We start from the raw sequence: 15530 nt of genomic DNA, 5'->3' as shown, positions 1-15530 counted from the left end.
AATGTCAGCTCGCCGGGGATAGGGTGGAGATGTCTGTCCTGAGAAAGGAGTCTGGAATTAGAGCTAACCTGAGATGGGGGGAAGGGTGCATTGAGCAGTGTTCAGGATTGAGGAGGTCTCCAAGGCGGAAAAAAAAAATCAGGAAAAGCCCAAGAAAGAGGGGTTCAGAAATGTAGACAGTCTTGTGGGCTTTTGCTAAACAGTCGGGTTGCGGGCGCGGCGCGGCGCGGCGGCGCGGCTCGCTGGAGCGAAATTAGCTCCAAAATGCTGCATGGTGTCTTCAAAAAGACTCATCGAAAACAGCGTCCATATCCATTACCGGCCTGCAAAGAACGTACGGCATTACTTGCGATCATGCTTTTGATGAAAGATCATTTAAGCCTTCCAAAAAATAATGGGTTTGGTAGGGTTTGATAGGAGAAATTCGAAATTCGAAAATTAAGAAAGGTGCGAAAGTACACAAGCGCCAAGAAATAAGAACTAAATCCACGAATGGTGAATTCATTAGCATTTAGATTAAGATAAATATCACAAAATGGGGATCCTTGTTTAAGAAATACGGCAAAGATGTATCGTGTCACACAGAATTCATGAATAACGAATTCCCATCAGAGTTTATGTATAACTCACTTCTGTTACGGAGCCATAGGCCTATATACATAATGGGTTAGTCAAATACCGATTAAGGTGCAATCACACATCGCCGGTTTAGATGGCGGTTCATGGCGGTTCAGCAAATCGCCGTGCTCCGCCAAAGACCGTGTTTACACCGTACACAAACCGTGGTCATCCGTCACTCATCCGCCATGAACCCCGAGAACCGCGGGGAACCGCGGGGAACCGCCAGAAAAATTAAACATGTTTAATTTTTCGTGGCGGTCTTGGCGGTTTGAAATGGACCGTGTTCACATCGCCGTTCACCGTGTAAAGAACGGCATCCTCCGTGTTTGCACCGCAAGATCCGTGATAATGCCGTGTTAACACCGCCATAATTTTCAAGAGAAAAGAAACAATGAACTTAAAAGAGAATAATGGCGACACTTCGTGGTGGAGCATTACAAAATGGAGAAAAAAGCAAAGATGAACCCATAATACAAGATCGGATAAATATATTCAATGCTATAGTTTCCTTACTTCTTTAGCACATATACAGTAATAAATAAAGTTTAATGTTCAAAAAGTTGTTAGGCATGTTCAATAGTACATCATTTACATTAAAAGGTAAGTTCATAATTCTATTAAAGCTTAACAGCTTTTAAGATGGCCAGCAACGTGAACCTGATAAATGATACACAGAAGACTTATGTAAATATGTTGGGTTCTGCTTTCGTGATTATGTATGCCTTTTTGTAAGACTGCATGTTGATACAGATATGTTGAAACTTAAGAGAGTAGAGGGAAAAGCAAGTTTGAAACTTGAAAAAAACAACACACCATTATTATGTTATATACGTGAACCTGTAAGTAAAGAGGAAACCATGCACACATATACTGTATGCTTCTTTTATAATGTATAATGTATGTCTTTTTATTGACTGTTGTTAAAGATATCATTATTATCATCATTGCCGTTCTTATATAGCGCATAATACCTTTGGCAAGATCTCTATGCGCTTTAGAGGGGGAACAAAAAGATAAACAGGAAAGGGTAATTTCAGAAACAGCAACATGCTGCATAAATTATCATCTACAATCACTATGTTACTATTTTAACAGATAAGTTTTTAAAAACATTTTGGACTTACGGAACTTGCATGTTTTATCACTTGGGGTGCTGTTCCACAGTTCTGGGGCGGCATATACTACGTTTGCCATAGCAGTTTGTTGTAATGGATCGAGGGTATCACATACAATTCCCCTTACGATTTAGAAACTCTCATAGGCTCATATTTCACAAGGAGCTCTGAAAGGTATAAGAAGGGGCAATTTTGTGAAAACGTGGATAAACAAGCAACAAGATCTTAAATTCAATACGCGAAATAACTATGTGAAAACTTAGTTTAAAAAAGAGATGTTGAAACAAGCAAGTACTTGTACATCACTTGATAAATAAACCTGCAAATGAACAGGAAACTTGTGAAACTATGTTGGATTCTGCTTTGATATGTATGCCTTTTTAATGACAGTTAATACAGATATTTAAAACATTAAGAGAAAGAGAAAAAGCACGTTGAAACTTGAAGATATTTGCTTGTTGCATCACTTATATCAATCTGTAAAACACAGGGGGCTACAACGTTTCATAGTTTCTTTAAAATTGTGTTTACCAAACAAAGCAAAACGCTCCTTGTTGAAACTCATTGAGGACAAGTGAAAGGGCTCTGATTGCATCCAACTACATGGGCTTGGTATGGACTCCTCCACCTTCCGGGGAGATCCGTGTTACTACCGCGTCAATCCGCGTTTGCTCCGTGTTCAAAACGTGTTGAGAACGTAGTCACATCGCGTTTAAGTGCTTTCCGTCATCATTGGGACACGGTTCACGGCGGTTTGAGAACCGCCATGAACCGCCATCTAAACCGGCGATGTGTGATCGCACCTTTAGTGATTGGCTAAACACAGTCACGTGATGGAGGTACATTCGTTATGTTCGCCCATGGGCGAACATTCTTGTGAATGTTCTCCCATGGGAAAACATTATCACGTAATGACAGAAGGCCTAGGACCGCGCGCGCACAGTGAATTTGGCTCTGCGCGATCGAGCGATGCGAGCGATCGAGTGCGTTGTGCATGCTGGTGGTTGACGTTGACGTATTTGACTAACCCATATAATATAACAGATGATGACTTTTGTTGTCGGGAACATGTACCAAACGTTCCACCCTCAGGGTTTGAAATGCTATTTCGGGAGGCTATAAGTCCCTCAACTTCGTCTCGGGACTTATAACCTCGATCCCTCAATCAAGCATTTCAAACCCTTCGGGTGGAACATTCGGTATGTTCCCTCCCCCGCCAGTCATCATCTATATAATGTTTTTTAATACCCTCGGGTTGACATATGAGTATATGAATATAAGAACGACCCAAGTCCATGGAAGACCATTTCGAGTAAACTAAAAAAAACTTCATGTTTTTTTTTTATTTGTCCAGTAATATTCTACTTAACTGTGATGGGAAGGCAACATTGTTTATACAAATTAGAACATAATTATTATGACAATTAACATTTTCATTAATTGTGGAGAGGCCATTTTGTGTGGTGGACTTGGGTCGTTCTTTGATTCATATGGACTTGGGTCGTTCTTTGATTCATATACATGATATTCTGCTATAGAGATGAGAGATGGATGAGAGAGGGCGCTATTATATGAATGTAAGAACGTCCCAAGTCCTTCATTCTTACATTAATTAAAGATTTAACTCATTCATTTCAGGCACTTTTAGGGTAATTAGGATTTATCATTTATACACAAGATGAGTTCATGCATAAGCTACAATTTCCCATGTCAAACTGAATTTGGCCAAAAATTGGACTTGGGTCGTTCTTATAGTCAGGTCTTCATATGATTCGAAGTGGACGGAGGGGCTATTCATTATATCGGCATCAAAAAAAAAAAAGTTGATAAAAAGAGGAGATTCCTTATGCTGATTCGTAATCGTTATTTTCCGACATTCTTAACTTTTTTTTTTTACTTCTACTATTCTGCTTTTCTACTTTGTATGCTTGTACTAAATAGTGTCTCCTTTCATTCCCTTATAGGTTTTGTGGGAACTCCAATGTTGCTTTTGATACTGGACTTAGCATTATTTTAACATTTTTTTTTTAATGCATGCTCTCCAGTCCATGAAGCACCAGAGTGCAATTTTGTGCAACATATTATGTCCTGGGAAATCACGAACACTGAATTACTGTAACGTCTCTCTTGCCCTTGTGCTATAGCTGCCTATGAATACTCCGTTATTCGATATTGAACAAGAGTTTATGTACAACAATAAATTATTGCAAGCAAAAATTCCTTCTCTGTGTTTATTTTCAGGCGATTAGCGTGCAATCTGTGTGGATGTAGGTTTTTTTTTTCTTAGCCTTTACTCGTCAATCATTTCTTCGTCATTCTTATCTAATTTTAATTCTAATTTCAGTTCTAATTTCAGTTCGAGGGGGCAAGTTGGCAGACTGAAGAATTTCTGTACATAATTGTCATCAATGCATGATACCATATTTTAGCAGAATTATTCAAAATACCTGACCAGAATACTCCTCTATCTTGAAGATCATTTTGTTTCCATCTTGTAGAGCTAAGTGAGATAAATAGAGCGTCTACACAGAGTTATAGTATTTTTAATATTTATCCTTTTATCCATGTCTCTCTGTCGCTCATTATTAATCATTTTATTTTGTCATATTTTCCCACTTTTCCTCCCCTTGTTATGTTATTCCTTGTTTTCTTTCATGTCATCTTACAACTTTCCTCCCCTTCTATCTTCTCTCTGTCATTAATTGTTTTTCTTTGCGTTATTCTATCATCTTCTCTTCTAATTTTGTTGTTACACTGCAAAAAGTCCGGTGTTAAATAGTGAACACCGAGCTGGCGTTAAATTTTCGGTGCTCATTTATGGTGTTAAATCAACACCTCCTGGTGTCATTTCCAAATTTTAAACTGTTTTTGAAGAGTTTCTTAGTAACTGCACTTCTTGTTGATTTTTAATTTAAACAAGACGATCAAGAATTTTACATTAAAATACTAGATTTTTGAAAAAATGTGAAAATAAATTTACACCAAAGTAACACCAGCTGGTGTGGTCTCTTATTGAAGCTGGACGGGTGTTAAACCATTGATATTAACACCAACAATATCAAATCAACACCATGTGGCGTCATTTTTTTAATTAACACCAGTACAGTGTCAAAATAACACCAGGTACAGTGTCAAATTAACACCACGAAGTGTCAGGTGAACACTTTTCAACACCATCACAGTGCATTTTCAACACCTGTGGGTGTGGTCCTTTATTGAAGTTTGACCGATGTTAGATTTAACACCCGTGGTGTTAAATCTAACACCGATGTTTTTACAGTGTACGTGTAATGCAGTCTTTTATTTCTCTTTGTATATTTCGATCGGTTTTGCAAATTGTGAAGTGAATTTTTTTTTCGATGTGTCGCCGTTAAGATACTATACAGCTTTTTTTTTTTCTAATTTCGCCCCAGCGAGACGGGCCGCAACCCGATCCGAATGTTTAGCAAAAGCCGTCTTGAGGTATAGGGGTACCATTCGAGAATACGTGTACCCTAAATAATACTGGGGGGGGGGGGGGGGGGCTCAAAATTTAATCCTTGGTCCTGCACTTAATTCCTTCCCTTATAGCAATGTGAAAGGAGTTTTGCCCTGTGTTCATGAAGAAAACAGAAGAAGACGATAAGCCATCTCGATCGTACAGAAGTCGAACAGGAAAGCATTGCTGTAATCTATTTATTTTTCAAGAGAGTTTCAAGAGGATGTCCGGTCAAACTGATACCTCAGTCAGCGCTCTTGGGAAGCCAACCCCTGGTCGCGTTATCTTGTGGTGCGTTCCTCGCTCTCGCTCCTCCATCTTGGCCAAATGTTTGGCAGGGATACCCGACTCTTCGGTGTGGTTTGCCTGCTACAAGCTCGCTGATTGGGTGAACCGCGTCTACCTGGAGCAAACAGGAGACGTTTTTCCCGCTGAGTATAGCGGGAACGAAGCGGTTTACACCAAGGCGGCAGAACTAATGGCCACAAAACATTTCAAGGCCTCGACAGATAGAATGGGGTATGCTTGCCTATAAGTACCGGTTTCTTTGTTTGTTTGTTTGTTTGTTTTTTTTTTGTGTGTGTGTGTGTACATGTATTGGTATTCTAACTGGTGACCTCTAAGAAAGAGAACAACCGTCACCACTTGGAATTCAATAGGTCATCAGTTGTCAACAATCGATGCGGTTTATTCCGTCAATGGAAGTTGTGAGGTAATTCAATAGATTTTTTTTCCCGAGTCATCGGTTTGAATGCCGATACAAGTTTGTGTGTGTGTGTGTGTGTGTGCGTGAGTCTATATGTGGTTGTGTGTGTGTTTAGATCCTAGTACTTAGTGAAGTTTAAAAGACATCCCCAAATAATGATAAGATAAGATTTTTTTGTTCTTAATTTCTGATTATCTAATGTTTCATATCTGTTTCGTGATAGAGGAAATTGAATTAGGTTATTCCGGAAAACAAATTTTGTTTGATAGTTTTCGACAGCAAATCTTCAAGGTGATATTTCGAAATCCAATGACTATAATGATTATAATGATTCAAATCTAAGCTAATTCACTTATTCCCACACTCACAAAATCACGTAATAAGCATTAAACAGGACTGAGACAATGCAGTAATATCAGTAGAACACATCAGTGAAAGATTGACAATCTGTACAAAAGTTATGAATTTTTGAATTTTCAATGCCGCCATCGCTGGATGAGAAGTACTACAGCTTGTGATGTCACACGCGTAGAACGGTATTAAGAAAATGCAAAGAGAATTCAACATATTTTCATTTTTCTCGCATAATACAAGAGCACATGACTTGCCTCTTTCAGAAGGCAGGGGGAATAATATTACCAGTAACGAGTTGAGGGAATGTAGACTTTTTTTTTCCTAAAAAAAATGAAATTGTGTGGAATTCTCATTATATTTTCCTTTTACCGTTCTACGCATGTGACACCATACACTATTGTCTTCTCATCTAGCAGTGACTGCACAGAAACTTTAAATATTCAACTTTTGAACGAATTGTCCGATTTTCCTCAGACTTTCACTGATGTGTTCTGCTGATATTATTGTATTCACTCAATCCAGATGTATATTATGGTGAACGTGTCCTTTAAGCATGAAAATTATTATTTTTACCTCCGCCAAGGAAGGAGGTTAGGATAATCATTATTCTGAAAATCTTCCTAAGTTTCTTCCTGAGGGATTTTATATTGGCTTGATAAAGAACAGTGTGGGCGGGGATAAGGATGGCCTAATTTGCATTAGGAAGCTCCTAGGAAGAAATTTCAGAATACACAGTCTGCCTTTCCCAGGCACTTCCTAACTTTCTGACTGAAATGAAGAAGAAACTTTGGAAGATTGTCAAAATACCAACCTTGGTCAACCTTAAACCCGCCCATTGTTCCATCTTAAGAGGATACGAAATGTATCATAAGGAACCAATTAACCAGTGCCAATCGAATATTATTATGACACATGGTTAAATACACGTGTTGTGTATGCTCACGCTTTGTGCGCGGCATGTCCGATGTTTCATAGCATAAAGTTTTGTTTTGTTTTGTTTTGGTTTTTCTTTTTTTTTTGGTTTCTTTTTGCGCCCAGTTAATGACAAGCGCCCGTTTCGATGTTTTGCATCTTACCTATATCTTAACAACGTAGGACCTACTTAGGACAGGGATGGGGCTTTCCTAGTAATATTCCTATTCTTTTACTAAGTGCATTCTAGAATACCAACTTCTTCCTAAGTCAGAAATTTGCATATCTTCCTATGATTCATCCTCATTCGCATAGCATTTTCCTAAGTTTCTTCCTAAGTTTAGGAAAAGTTACGAAGAAACTTAGGAAAAAACTTAGGAAAATCGTTGGAATTTCACCTAAAAGAAAAAAGAAATCCTGACTTAGGAGGAAAAATCTTCTTAGGAAGGATTCCAGAATACCACCCTTATCATCGGCGTTGGTTTGTCTGTTTGCAAAATAACTCAAAAAGTTGTAAACGGATTAGAATGAAATTTGCAGGAAAAGTCGATAATGATACAAGAAACAAATGATTAACAGATGATTTAGTAGTGAGCTTGGAATTGTTATGGATTTCTAAAGGATTTTTTAGCTTTTGGCATTAAAGTCAATGAACTTGTGAGTACTGGAGGTTTATACATACGCGTGCTAAAGCGCGTGCTCTGCTCGATCGGTCGGGCAAGGCGCCGCACAGCTGGAAGCTGATGACGCGTGTATGGGACCACGGTGGAAATGTGTTGCTGGCTTGGCGGAGGTCTGCGAAAACGTGTAATTTCAGTATGAGATATAGTAAAATCTTAGCATTCTAACCTGGCCTTTGACCCTGACCTTTGACCCTAGGTATGACCCTAAAATTCCCGAGAGAATCACTGTCAGCTAGAACATGCATGAATGTGTACTAAGTTTCATGATGATACCTTGAGACTCTTTCGAATAATGGATGAAGAAGTGAAATTTAGCACTTTCACTTGACTTTTGACCTTTTGACCTTTTGCCTGTTAGCAAGAAATTTCCCAGAGAATCTCTATTGGGTAATACATTATGTATATATTCAGTTTCAAGAAAAATCCTGCCGGCATTGCATAAATATGAGGGAAATAGTGAAGAGTTGAACTTGACCTTTGACCCATGACCCATGACGCAAATTCCCGAGATAATCACTGCCAGTCAGTACATGCATGTTAAGGCCACCGCACGCTACACGATCAGACTGGTCTTATTAAGACCAGTCGTACGACCGGACACCGCACACTATACGACCCGACTGTAAAGCGCGCGCAGTGCGCACATGCGTGCGCTTGCATTTTACTACATTGTGAATGGCTGAAAGCCCACGACCAGTCGGTAGAAATTCAACATGTCAAATCTCTACGACTGGCGTTAAGACCCAGTCGTACGACTAGAAACTGGCAAGACTGTGACGTCACACTTCTAGTCTTAAGGTCTTAAGACCGGTGAATCGGGGCCAAATCGTGTAGTGTGCGGCGGGCTTTACTAATCTTCCATGAAGATACCCTGAACCATTTGCGAGATACGGAAAAAAAGTGAAATTTAACATTTTCACTTGACCTTTGACCTCATTACCCGAAATTTTCTCTCTAGAGAATCTTTATTGGGTAGTACACGTTTACACTAAGTTTCAAGAAAATATACCTCAGGCATTACATAGATATGGGGAATAGTGAAATTTTGAGCATTTGACCTTGACCTTGAGCATGTGCACCCAAAAGTTGATAGACAAAGCTAAATTCCGCCACTCATGCATACATCATGTCAAGTTTCATTAGGATACCTCAAACGATTTTTTAGTTACGCTGTCCACAAAACTGATTACGGACGGAAAGACGGACGGACGGACGGACGGATCGACGGACGGACAACCCGAAAACATAATGCCTCCGGCGACACTTTGTGGCGGAGGCATAAAAAGGGTTAAAGGCTTTGTCTACAGATTTATACGGCTGGACCACTGCATATCGGCCGGGTGCCGCATGAACTTTATACATTGTACCAGAATAGATGCACATCTTTCAGTAAGAACGTTAACCGCAGTATAGAGAATATGAGATGTGGAAACAACGACTTTTCTCAGATACACAAACTTCTCTCTCTCTATGAAGGTGTTCTTAATGAAGCAAAAAACTATTTAAAAAATCAGTTAGGAATGATGTTATCATTTTGAATATGGGCTTTTAATCGGTAGGCCTTATACATGAAAAATTCACTTAAGAGTGCATGCGCGCATAATCTAATATAATTAATATCTTCTTTTTTTCAACAGGTTTGGGGATTTAAAGCGACAGATTGAGTCGGACGAAAGCAAGTACGTCTTAGTGAAGGATCAGGCGCAGGGCGTTTACTCAGAGAGGGCACGTCGTTTTATCCCATCTGGTTTCCATCACATGTTCCTTATTCGAGATCCTACCAGGGTCTTTTCATCCGTATACAATGCTATGGTTCGGATCCTCGAAGAGCGGGGTGAAAACGTCGACAACCCAAACGTCTTCCGCAATGACCCTCATATGTACGAGCATGTGGACATCTACAAAGCTCAACATGATCTCTGGCAGTATGTGCGTAAAAACACAGACTCCACTCCCCTTGTCATCGACTCCTACGACCTGGCGACGAATCCGAGAGCAATCGTGAAAGCGCTGTGCGACCATGTGGGCTTTCCATTCAAAGAGTCTCTGTTGTCATGGGAACCGTCTGGATTGACGACGACGCCGGGCTGGAAGCTTCCAACACCTCATTACGCGTACAGTCATCAGCAGTTTTACTCAGCCGCACTGAAGAGTACCTGCTTTGTCTCTCCTAGCGAAAAGGGAGCCGGTCCAGTACCACGTGATCAACTTACCGACGACGTCATTGAGTGTGTCGAAGCGTCAATGCCATACTACCAGGAGATGTCTATGCATAAATATCAGGTGTGACTACGACACAGTTGTACCGTTTGTGATGCTTATATGTTAGTCAAAAGGATATCTTAGACTTTAAAAAAAAAAATCGATCACAAAATTCTTAAGAAAATTAAAGTTTCAATATGTTATTGTGTTTGCACATAACAGCGCTGTTGCCAGCGTTAGATATGCGTGTGAAGATGAGGTGCTGATATCATAACACCTAAATTTTCCTCGTGGTGTGCTCACAAAACATTTTAAAAAGTCAAGTTTCATCGAATCCAGCAACAACATTCTCTCTGTAATACAAAACCAGACACAAATTATTTACTCTACCTCCTTTATAAAAGCCATTGTATTAAAATGAGGACACTCTCTATTCATTAAGATCACGTCAAGTCCCTCGAATTAATTTGATTGCTGATGACTCACTGATTGCTGATTCTGGAATTGTCTCCCAGCAAGGTCACCTTTTGTAAGTAAATTTCACAGTTTCAATTATAACGTCAAAATTACAGGCCTATATTTCATGTTGTCTCTCCATATTAACTTTAAGTATTCTTTCACTGTCTGAATTTTGATTTAGATAGACAGCAAGTGTTATTTTTCCTTTCAAACATACTTTGTGAGGGTCAACATTTCCCATGTGTGATAAAAGATGTGCCAGGTGTTCCTGACTTTAGGTGTATGATACTTCACTGATCGAGTTGTTTCCGCCTGACCCATCTTGTATAATGTGTGATATCCCGAATGCAGTTTGATGAAACAACGCGAGGAAGTTAATGCTAAATATTATTTTATGCTATATTGTAATGTTTACCACTTGTTCAAATACATTTATTCCATTCAGATCATATCAATCGCAAGGATACTTTTATGTGGAATACGATAGATATACAGAGAACTGATGAGCACATGTCCCGAGAGCTTGTGTTGAGATGTCCTTATACAATAGGACAGTTTAAATGTATAGAATTGATACAAAAAGTATGTACAAACACACACAAATGCAGACGAAAAAGAAAAAATGTAAGCAAGGTACAGGTTCACAGACATCACAACGAAATAAAAAAAAATATGCTCGTTTATTCACTCTGGATCAAGAATGCCGACAAATCCTACTTTCTACATTGTATTGATAACAGGTATTTCTTAAATCAGCTTTTAAATACATTCATAGATGAGGCACTGGTAATGTACAGGGGTAGTGAGTTCCAAAGTTTTTGGTCCCAGTAAAACGAATGTTATACTGGTATGACATTGTGCTATTTCTACTGAGGTGTAGACAAGCCGATGGTCGTACGCTGTAATTATGAAAACTTTTATTGAGAGGGAAATGCCTCTACACAAGGATGGCATGGTTTTGTTAATGACAATGTTGATGGAAATAACGTTGAAGATGATAACAATGATAATGATAATCATTATCATCATCATCACCATAATACTGAAAGCATTTACAGTGAGATGGTACAATTGATGATAATCACAATTAGGAAAATTATAGTAAAATCAACAAAATGCTGTTACAATAAAGGGCAACCATGTGTGTGCAAATTGTGCATTTGCTATGCCATCAAGTAGATAATGATTATCTGGTTTGGCATGTACATGTCAGCAGTAAAAAATGTCAAGGGTACAAAGTATGTTAGTGGAAAGATATATCAGTGATAGTTCTGATAGCGACTGATTGACAAATTGCCCTTCTTCGACATATCAAATTAGTATTCAGTGTCAGTAGTAGTAGCCATGACTATAACAATCATGGACAAACGTAATGGAACCTCATTATAAGGAATTCCATGGGACCATGGAAATCACCCTGTGTCAGTTGTCCTGTTGTGCCTATATGGAAAGGCAAGTGAAAAGAAAATGTTTGATTCAGCAGGGCTACCTCGGTGTCAACAGGTTTAGTTTTTTTTTTTTCTGAACACTTATTTATACTAACAAGGTTTCATTGTAGTAGTTTGATATTGACACATGTTATGCTGTTTATAAACTTCGAGATTGTTACCGTGTTCTTGTACCTTTATGACAAGGTTTTGAACAATAAAGAAACTGGAAACTTGCAGAACGATTGCACAGTGCGAGAGGGAGTGTTAAGTTCTGATTACAAGAAATAAGTTCCTGTCCAGGACATATGACTCAATGTTTTCCATTGTAACATATAAAGAAGATTTAATACAATTCTACCATTTAGATTGGAAACGTACATATTATATATATATATATATATATATATATATATATATATATATATATATAATATAACGTTTCACGATTGTGATCGTTTTTGTTCGTGATCTGCTATACTAACATTATTTGAATATGTTTTTCAATTAAATCCTGATTTTGGTAATTCTTAGCTAATTACGTAAGCATATATAGGCTGCACCATTTTTATGCCTCCGCCACGAAGTGTCGTCGGAGGCATTACGTTTTCGGGTTGTGCTTCTGTCCTTCAGACCGTTCGTCCGTCCTTCCGTCCGTCCGTAATAAATTTCTTGGACAGCGCAACTAAAAACCCGTTCGAGGTATCCGAATGAAAATTGGCATGTACGTGTATGAGTGGGCGAAGTTGTGCCTATCAACTTTTGAGTGCACATGCTCAAGGTCGAATGCTCAAAATTTCACTGTCTCCCCCATATCAATGCAATGCCTCAAGATATTTTCTTGAAACTTAGTGTATACATGTATTGCCTAATAAAGATTGTCTAGAGAAAGTTTTGGGCCATGAGGTCACAGGTCAAAGGTCAAGTGAATATTCTTAATTTCTCATCTTCCTCCTTATCTTGGAAGTGTCTCAAGGTATCATCATGAAACTTCGTATACAAATGTATGCATGTACTGCCTGACAGTGTTTTTTTTTGAGAATTTTACAGTCATGAGGTCAAAGGTCAATGTCAAGGGTCAAAGGCCAGGTCAAAATGCTAAAATTTTATATACTATTTGATGCTGAATTTACATTTTTCTTCATACTTTGGAATTACTCAATGCATAAACAAAGATCGAGTAAAAATCGTCAAGTCCCCAAATACCTGCTCTCGTAACCCTATATAAAGCCCAAGCTATTTTGACCCTTCCCAGGCCCAAGGCCTGTTTGTTTGATGTTTCATCGTCATATCTGGCACATGGGTAGAGCAACTCATACTCTACATGACCGCATACTTAACTTTTTCAAGGTCACCCATAGATGGCGCCATTTATCAAAATATAAAGAAATACATAGGAAATATGCTAAAAACATGATTTTTCTGTATAGATTCTTTATCCCAGTATTTATGTCTTATCATAGACCAATATTTTTCATATTTGCCACAAGTGATGTGCAAGTCAAAGCTCATTATTTGTTATGATTGAAATTTCTCAAGGTCACCACATGGGGGCGCTATTCATAACAAAATAAAGAAATACATTATGAGACCTGTGATGCATAGTTATCATATCTCATATTCCCATAATATTGGAATTTTAAGTTTGCAGATTGATAATGTGATATTAAAGGTATAACTTGGGTGAAGGAATCAAAATGACACAAAATAGAACGGTAATCTTTGGAAAATACTATTATTTTCAAGTATCTCTATTATATCTATTGTTTTATGCCGTTATCACAGAAAAACAAAGGAAATAATAGGAAAAAACATTTCAGGGCTATGATTACTTCACATTTTGGTTCTTCAGCAAATTTCAGCCAAGAAACTCGCATTTCATAAATTATAATATTGTCAATTGGAATTGGAACCGAAAATTACGCAAAATCTGAATGACATGGTTGTCAGTTTATGGTTGCCATGGCAACCAGCAATATCAAATATAGCTAAATTTTATATCAAAATGTTTGGAATAAGATTTCAGGAAAAGTCACCAAATTTGGTTAAAATTGGATTAAGGGCGAAGGACTGGCGAATGAAAATCTGGTGGGGGGGGGGGGTGCACAATGTGCCCCCCCCCCCTTGGGCTTTATAGGGTTAAACAATATAATCATTCATCCAAGTAAGCCTAGTTGAAGAAAAGTGAACACTCAACACATTTGTGACAAACAATCATGTCAGCCTAATATTTTGCAAGTAGATGTGAAACTGTCGTCACAGTCAAACTAACGGCGAGTCAAACTAACGGCGTTGTGAATCATGCGCTCGAGACCGTTATTTTGCAAGAGTCACTACTGCAGTCTGAGGACATTTCAACTGGAGATCTTTGACGTGAGTACTAAGGATGAGGACACATTTCTTCGAAATATAGGTTTTTCATTAAACCGATATGCCTACAGGTGGAAAAGCTCAAGAAAAATCTCGGAAATCCCAAAGGGGCAAGTTGTCAGAGAATGACCGGCGAAGGGACAAGACCCCCGCCGGTGAGCCCGGGGCCGAAGAATCGAACTTGAGCTCAGACGAGGAGTCAACTCCAGCTGGTCAGTCAAGCAACCATAGCTTCGACAGCACGCTGAAAGACGCCATTGAACGCCAAATTGGGCATTCTCTGCGCTCACCGGACCTTGTCAAACAGATTGCCAACGAAGTTTTTGAGGTGATTGCTGCGAAGCTCGAAGAGCGTGTGACGTCCAAAGTGTATAATGCTGTGTCCTTGGACCTTCAACAGCACGCTGATGAGCTTAACGCCATGAAAAAGAAAATCTCGGATATGCAGAGAGACATCAAAAAACTCAACGACGACAGAGACGATGCTGAGCAGTACAGCAGGCGAAATTGCTTGCGAGTATACGGCGTCAGAGAGGACCCAAATGAACGCACTGACAAACTGCTGCTTGATCTCTTCAACTCCAAAATGGGCCTACAAATACCTCCTGATGCGATCGACCGCAGCCATCGTATAACTCCACGTCCATGGCAGGATGGCGCCGCCGAAGATCGCAACGCGCCTGACGATCGAACCTCATCGTACGCAGATACAACCAGAAGGAAGGGACCTCGGACGATTATCATCAAGTTCAGCCGCTACAACGCGAGAAGCGATGTCTACAAAGCCCGCACTCGACTGAGGGACATACAAGGACCCAAGATCTTCATCAGAGAGGACCTAACTGCTAGCCGAGCCGCACTTTACAGGAAGCTTGTCAATAGCAGAAAGGCGAAGACCTGCTGGACACAAGACGGCATAATTTTCGCCCTCAACAAAGACGCCAAGCGAGTCAGAATCTCATCTGCACTGGACATCGAAAATATGTGAGACTGATCGTTAGTATTTTTTGTGTATCAAATGTATAGTAATATATATAATATGCCTTATAATGTCAAATACCCATGTATAAGTTGCCGCAGAGATGTGAAATGGGATCAAAACGCTAATTTATGTGTATCGTGTGATAAATGGAGTCACTTAAAATGTTCGAGAGCATCTCGAGATGTATTTAATTCCGAGGTAGATTGGGTTTGCGACAAGTG

The 15530-nt window shown here is 39.2% G+C and overlaps 1 protein-coding gene across 1 annotated transcript; it reads left to right on the top strand.

Annotated features, from left to right (window-relative positions):
* Nucleotides 1-14320: 14320 nt before the first annotated feature.
* LOC139740570 (uncharacterized) lies at nt 14321-15315 on the top strand. The gene has a single exon (XM_071651159.1). The coding sequence runs from the start codon at nt 14389-14391 to the stop codon at nt 15313-15315; it is 927 nt and encodes a 308-aa protein (XP_071507260.1). The 5' UTR covers nt 14321-14388.
* The last annotated feature ends 215 nt before the right edge of the window (nt 15316-15530 follow it).

This window comes from Diadema antillarum, unplaced genomic scaffold (assembly GCF_040938485.1).
Source record: "Diadema antillarum isolate AM-2024a unplaced genomic scaffold, OU_Dant_1.0 scf00000030, whole genome shotgun sequence".
NCBI classification, from domain to species: Eukaryota; Metazoa; Echinodermata; class Echinoidea; order Diadematoida; family Diadematidae; genus Diadema; species Diadema antillarum.
This window is presented reverse-complemented; position numbering and strand designations above follow the sequence as displayed.